The sequence below is a fragment of the Beta vulgaris genome, chromosome 4 (genome assembly GCF_026745355.1).
Source record: "Beta vulgaris subsp. vulgaris cultivar EL10 chromosome 4, EL10.2, whole genome shotgun sequence".
Taxonomy (NCBI): domain Eukaryota; kingdom Viridiplantae; phylum Streptophyta; class Magnoliopsida; order Caryophyllales; family Amaranthaceae; genus Beta; species Beta vulgaris.
The window spans coordinates 19,669,778-19,677,310 of record NC_079205.1 but is presented as its reverse complement, the minus strand read 5'-3'; the positions used below and the strand labels follow the sequence as shown (position 1 = coordinate 19,677,310).

Here is a 7,533-nt window from a genome sequence, read left to right as displayed (position 1 = left end):
CCCCAAGAAGTGAGCTTACCACAATCATCCTTTTGAATACCTCGTTTAAAACGAAGCAGGGCTTATCTTTCGTGGTCGATGCACTTGATGCTACTGTGAACAGCTGCAGCATCACATTGACTCATGTGGTATAACAATACAAGCCATGAAATTTGTAGGAAGAGAATTACAAGGTGATTGACGTGGAGGATTTTCATGTTGGTAGGTGTATGTGTGAATTATAATTAAGCCAAGAAATTGGTGCTTCTATTTCATTACGTGAATGGTCAGTATATGTATACACTCTTACTGCTATAAGTTTTAGACTTTTAGTCGCGACCCAAAGAGTGGGTTAGACCGTAGAACTGTAGAAGTCCATCATACATTTGTATTCACGGCTAACTGCTCACACTGATTTCCAAATGTTGTTGCTTTGCTTTTGGGTCATGACTTATGACTTCAAAAAGAAAAGAAATTGAAAGGTAAAATCATATAATGACATTTCTGTTTTGGACTTTAGTTCTTTAATTGTACTAAGAGTAGTTATTCCCTTGAGATTGGGGAATACATCAACGAAACCACTAAAGACAGCACCCTCAATATCAAAGGTAAAATTTTTAGAAGAAAAAAAAAATTGCTGGTCTAATCTTTCCCCTAAAGTATACACACGCAAAATCCTTAATAGATTTTAGATAACAAACACTTTGCACAATTTGTATATATGCAATCAAGATATTGCAAACCTATAACATAAACAATTTAATAACCCTCATACGAATTATAATTTCAAAGATAACACCATTAATTCAGAGTAGTAGCTTGCCAATATCATATAATTCTTGTTGAATTAATCAAAGAAAAAACAATACATAATAAACATTTCACAAGATGCAATTAAAGAGTTACAACAAATACCGATTAATCGATGAATCTGCTTGCACTACGAGATTGGTGAACGGCGAGAAATTGGTTTTAATTGAAGTCAATTAGAACTGTTGTTGATGAGAATTGGAGAACCAGTGTTGATGAGAGTTGGAGAACTGTTGTTGATAAAGTTGGAGAACTGCCCTAATCGACTCCGCAAAACACGATTATCGTCAATTTTTTGGGCTATCTTCGTTTTTTTATTTGGTTTTTTCAATAATGGAATTATGGAAGCGCTTAAAGAGACGGGAGTAATAATATGATTGTAAGTTTTTTTTTTGAGGGGATATGATTGTAAGTTTGTAACTGCATACAGTCTATGTTTTTTAACTTCTATTGGTTTTTATTTTTTATAACATATATATTCCTAAATCCTAATATCTTAAATATTATCAACTAGAAGTATATGTGTAACTGAATTAGAAAATTCCCCTAAAAAAGTGAATTAGAAATTAAAAATGATTCTACTATCATAAATATCGTAAAAGTCAAGGACATTGCCCCGACTGCACGAGCCGGCGAGCTACCCCGACTCGCTGACTGACCAACAAGTCCCCCATAATTGGTTATACGAAAGGGGCACAATCATATTCAAGATACGAATACACACAAACATAGATCAAATTAAATCATGTGATCCTAGAAACTAATTAACCAACTTAATTTTGGCGAATTAGACAAACAAATGATTTTCCCTTTTTTGTTTTATTTTATTTACACTTTTTAGTGTGCAGCATGGGTAAATAGAGTTACAAATTAACCCACACGATGTGATTAATAAGTACGCTTGAAGTAAGAAATTTTAAAGTGTTTGATTTTTCATGTAGACCACATATATTGATTTTAACTTGCAATATGTTTGAATAAGTGCTATCAGTTATGGATATCCAAAAGATAAAAAGTATATTAAAATCATTGGATATATATATATATATATGTATATATATATATATATGTATATGTATATATATATATATGTATATGTATATATATATATTACATATATACATATATATATATATGTATATTATATATATATATATATATATATATATATATATATATATGTATATGTATTATATAATATATGTATATGTATATATATATATATGTATATGTATATATATATATATGTATATGTATAATATATATATACATATATATATATTTATATGTATATATATATATATATATATATATAATATATATATATATATATATGTATATATATATATATATATATATATATACATATACATATGTATATGTATATATGTAAATCTTCTAGCTAGCAGCTTAAGTAGATATAGCCACTTATAAATTTACATTGTTGCATATTAATGTGGCTTAAAGGTATGTTTTCCATGAGAATTTTTTTTATGGCACAGGTGTACCCACGGGAGAATCAATTAGTTGTGGCAACGCCATGAAATTTGCCACAGGAAAACAATTACTCGTGGCAAAACTAAGATTTTTTCCACGAGAAATCAACTGCCCGTGGCATAAATTTCACTAGGTTTTGAACTTTTGGTCAAAATTTATTTTTCCCGTGGCTAAGGGAAATTATGCCACGGATTTGGAATTCCCGTGGCATAATTCGTGGCACAAGTGCCAATTTGTTGTAGTGCCACTCTTACTTCTCTTTCGTAATATGTGAATGTATATTGGCATTTGAAGTATGAACCTGCCATTTTCAAACATGAAGAAGGTTTCTTCATTGTTAAGTTAAACACCGAGGAAGATAGAGATCGTATATTGCTTACTGGGCCACATTTATTTTATGAAAAAGCAATGATAGTCAAGAAATGGTGTGCTACATTTAATTTTCATGAGGAAATCTTGAAGGTGGTACCTGTGTGGGTGAAATTCCCAAACCTTCCACTGAGTTGCTGGGGTGGAGATTCCCTTAGCAGGATAGGGAGTGTTTTAGGGGTACCTCCATTTGCTGATGAATGCACTAGCAAAGGTTTGCGTATTTCCTTTGTAAGAGTGCTTTTGGAGGTTGATGTAACTCAAAAACTTCCGGATACTGTCGCAGTGGAGGAACCTAGTGGCAAGTATCTTATTCAGAAAGTGATATATGAATGGCTACCTCCATTCTGTAAGAAATGTAGTAAAGTTGGTCATAATTGTGATGTTATTCCAGAAGGTAGGGCAAAAACTAAGGTCATCCAGAAGTGGGTACCCAAGAAAGTGAATTATGTAGTTACCACATCCAGCAGTGTGGAGTTGCCCATTTCTAGACCTCTAGAGGTTCCTTTACAACAGATTGCAGAAGAAGGAGAGCCAGAAGTAATTATTACTCCAGTTGCCACTCCTGTGAATGTGGGAGCTAAACCTGAGGAGGGAGGGGCTTGGAAAGTAGTCACAAGGAAAACAAAAGATAAAGGGAAGGGGATTCAAAGTCGTGTGCAACTTTAGTTTGGCTCAGGTTTACCTGGGGGTGCTATGGGACCAAACCCCTATTTATCCTAATGATCTGCATAAGTTGGAATATGAGGGGTATGAATGACCCCTTTAAGTTGAAGGAAATCAAAAACTTCCTTCATCTCAATAAAGTGACTGTGTGTGCTTTACTTGAGACTAGGGTTAGGCCTCATAATCAAGGTAAGATCCAGAAGAAATTTGGGGATAGGTGGAACTGGATATGTAATTATAGTTCTACTAATAAAGGTAGTATCTTGATTGGTTGGGTGAAAAATGAAGATAGGGTGAGATTGTTACTGGCATCTGAACAATTTATTATTGTTGAGGTGCAGAATACACAGGGAGAGTGCGTATTTCACTATGTTGTTGTTTATGGTTTACATATAATTGAAGATAGGAAGAGTTTATGGGTTGATCTGGGCATATATGTAACTGGTATTCAGATTCGTTGCATTTTAATGGGAGACTATAATGATGTGTATCAAGCTGTTGACAAATTGCAAGGTAATGACATTACTCATGCTGAAACTGTGGATTTTAGCAACTTCTTGGTGGATAATTGCTTATCTGAAGCTCCTTCTAGTGGGAACTTTTACTCTTGGAGTAACAAGGGTCATGGTGCAGATAGAATCTCAAGTAGAATTGACAAGGCCATTGTTAATGTTTATTGGGTGAATAAATATGCAGATCTTGTTGTGAAATACCTTCATGCAGGGGTTTCAAATCACTCACCATTGCTCTTCTCCCTTGCTGATACTCATCATGCAGGTGGGGGTAGGCCTTTCAGGTTTCTTAACCATTTGGTTCTTAGATATGGTGAAGCAAGCTTGGGGGTATATTCAGTGTAATGGGCAGATGAAAAATCTGTGGGTAAAACTTCACAAGACTAAGGAGGCTATTAAGCTATTTCATGCTAATAGTTACTCCCAAGCTCACCGTAAGGTGGATAACTATAAGAGACAGTTGGAACGGTTACAAAATAACCCTGATTTGAATCACGATGCAGCTCTTCAAAAGAGTGAGAGAGAAACTTTAGAGCTGTCGAGGAAGGGGTCTCTCATTGGTATGAGTGTACTCAGACAAAAATCTAGAATTAGTTGGCTTTCTCAAGGAGATGCTAATTCTAAGTTTTAGTTTACAGTTGTTAAAGTGAGAAATGCTAAAAGTAAAATTGCTTTGTTGCACAACTCACAAGGTGAGGTTCTCACGGACCCTAGGAGAATTGGAGAAGAGATAAAGTCCTTTTACATGAAGCTTCTAGGTTCCAATACAGAGACCATAGAGGCTATTGACATGGCCATGGTTAGGAAGGGTCATATGCTCTCACAGCAGGCTTGTAACATACTAATACAACCTGTCACAAATCAGGAAATTGATGCTACATTGGCTGCTATTGATGATTCTAAAGCACCAGGCTTGGATGGCTTCAATGCTGTCTTTTTCAAGCAAACTTGGGCTGCCATTAAATCCGAGGTATACTCTGGTGTTCTTGAATTCTTTGATTACAATTTGATGTATAAGCCAGTGAACATTACTGCTATCACCTTGATCCCCAAGGTTGAGAATCCAACTCACACTAGTAGAATAAATGCTTATTGTTGCGGTAAAAAAGTTGTTTATTGCGGCGGTTTTGGCCGCACAGCAATTAAGGGGGCAGCAATAGGTAATTAATATATTGCTGCGGTTTAAAATCGCAGCAATATTTGAACATATTGCTACGATTTTTGTGTAAAACCGCAGCAATATTATTTATTTTATATCAAATTTGTAAAGCATATTGCTGCGGTTTCAGGAGAAAACCGCAGCAATATGTTGTATCTAATAATAAAAAATAGGCATATTGCTGCGATTTTTTTTTGAAAAACCGCAGCAATAGATACTGGTAGAGTAAATTTTTTTTTTTTTTTTTTTTTTTTTTTTTTGCATTTTGCCATCAGATTTGAAAGATGAAAATGTAAGACGAAAAAAAACCAATAGAAGCGAGAAGTAATAGAAAAGAATTACTTATACATAAACATTAAAGATAACATAAAATCACACATATATAAGAAAACAAAGATGTAAAAAGAAATATAAGTCATAAATTTAAAGAAAAAAATCAAAAAAAAAAAATAATTCGAACACCACCTAATCAGATCTGATAATTACAAAAGAAAAAAATTATTAAAACTCGGTTTGACACCAACTGTGGACGATTTCATTCGTAGTATACTAAATCTGAAGATGTAAAAAAGAAAGAGGAACAAACGTTCGACTGTCATCTTCATGGCATTCATCTTAACTATCTTGGCTGAAGATGAAATCTGAAGATGTAAAAAAGAAAAAGGAACAACCCAGCCCCATGTATATACCCACGATTTCACCGTTTCACGACATCTAAAACAGAAAAGGAAGCATCGTCGGCGTCATCAACAATGTTAATATCGTCGTTCTTAACCGTGCAGCAAAACACGAGGAAGTCGTGGTCGTCCGGCCATCGAGGAAGTCATCGTCGGCGTTTGAGAGCCGGTTAATCGCTGCGGACGAGAGCCGGTTGAGAGCCGGATGAAGAACGACCATATGAGAGGAGACATGAGAGGATGAGAATTTGAGAGATAGAAGAGGAAGGTTGAGAGATAGAGGAGAGAGGAGAGGATGAGAGTTTGAGAGATACCATGTGAAAGTAAAGAGAGAGGAAGGAGAGACAAAGAAGGTGAGGAAGAAAGTAAAAACAGCGCCCTTAGTGATGATACCTATGTATTTAAAAAAACCCTAATGACCCTATTGCTGCGGTTTTTAGAAGGAACCGCAGCAATAGATTAAAATAATATTTTTAAAAAATTATTTTAATATATTGCTGCGGTTCTTACTAGAAACCGCAGCAATATGTTTGGTCAAATAGTCAAAAAAATTTCGTTCAAACCATATTGCTGCGGTTTTCGCCCGAAACTGCAGCAATATGGTTATTTTATATTTTTCCTTTTCTTTTTACGTGATATATTGTTGCGTATGGGTAAAACCGCGGCAATACTACCGCAGCAATAAGCAATTATTCTACTAGTGTCAGGCTGAAGAATATAGGCCTATTGCACGCTGTACTATTATCCACAAAATCATTTCAAAGATTTTAACTAAGAGGCTGCAGTAAGTGATAACTGAGGTTGTGAGTAGCTCTCAGTCCGGTTTTATACCTAGGAGACAAATTGGAGAGAACATCCTGTTAGCAACTGAACTAATCAGGGGATATAATAGGAGTCATATGTCTCCTAGATGTGTCATTAAAGTTGACATTAGGAAGGCCTATGACTCTGTGGAGTGGATCTTTTTGTAAAGTATGTTGAAGGAATTGGGGTTCCCAAGACAATTCATTCAATGGATTATACTGTGTGTTCAAACTGTGTCCTACTCTATCTTATTAAATGGTTATCCAACTAAACCATTTCCTGCTAAGAAAGGTTTAAGACAAGGGGATCCCTTGTCCCCTTTCTTATTTGCAATCAGTATGGAGTACCTTAGTAGATGTATGGGAAATATGAGTCCAAGGTTCACTCATCACCCCAAATGTAAGAGAATACATCTACTCACTTAATGTTTGCAGATGATTTACTCATGTTTGCAAGGGCTGATCAGGGGTCAGTGGTGGAGATGTCTAGAGCTTTTCAAAGGTTTTCAAGAGCCTCAGGTCTGGAAGCTAATAATGATAAAAGTTGTATCTATTTTGCTGGAATCAATCAGGAAACAGCTAATCAACTTGCAATACTAATCAATATGCCTATTGGGGACCTCCCATTCAGATATCTTGGTGTTCCTTTGGCTGCAAAGAAGTTAAACTTCACTCAATGCAAACCCTTGATTGACAGAATCACTGATAGAGCACATGGATGAATGGCTCACTTTCTTACTTATGCAGGCAGATTGCAACTGATTAAATTAAAGCTATTATGGGAAGTATGCAAAACTTCTGGGCCCAAAACTTCCCTCTCCCTAAGAAATTAATTAAGGCAGTGGAGTCCATATGTGGAAGGTTCTTGTGGACTAGCTCACTTGATCAATCTAAGAAGGCTCCAGTTGCTTGGGAATCCCTTCAACTTCCTAAAGCTGCTGGAGGGTGGAATGTAGTTGATATGAGAGTGTGGAACAAAGCAGCTATACTTAAGTTGTTGTGGACCATTGCTTTTAAGCATATAAGTAGTGGGTTCGATGGGTTAATGCTTACTACATAAA

General features: G+C 35.5%; 1 protein-coding gene across 1 annotated transcript; it reads left to right on the top strand.

The window, feature by feature from the left end:
* The first annotated feature begins 3,398 nt into the window (after positions 1 to 3,398).
* LOC104907527 (uncharacterized) lies at positions 3,399 to 7,194 on the top strand. The gene is made up of 4 exons (XM_010696467.2): positions 3,399 to 4,001; positions 4,099 to 4,393; positions 4,472 to 4,909; positions 6,908 to 7,194. The coding sequence occupies exons 1-4, from the start codon at positions 3,399 to 3,401 to the stop codon at positions 7,192 to 7,194; spliced, it is 1,623 nt and encodes a 540-aa protein (XP_010694769.2).
* Positions 7,195 to 7,533: the final 339 nt, after the last annotated feature.

What these genes read in the sequence shown, in the direction of transcription:
- LOC104907527 (XM_010696467.2), top strand. Translation starts at nt 3,399, where the DNA reads ATGAGGGGTATGAATGACCCCTTTAAGTTGAAGGAAATCAAAAACTTC. An exon ending in GAGGAAGGGGTCTCTCATTG is followed by an intron (nt 4,394 to 4,471) that starts GTATGAGTGTAC and finishes TTTAGTTTACAG; the next exon opens with TTGTTAAAGTGAGAAATGCT. An exon ending in TGAGAATCCAACTCACACTA is followed by an intron (nt 4,910 to 6,907) that starts GTAGAATAAATG and finishes TAATGTTTGCAG; the next exon opens with ATGATTTACTCATGTTTGCA.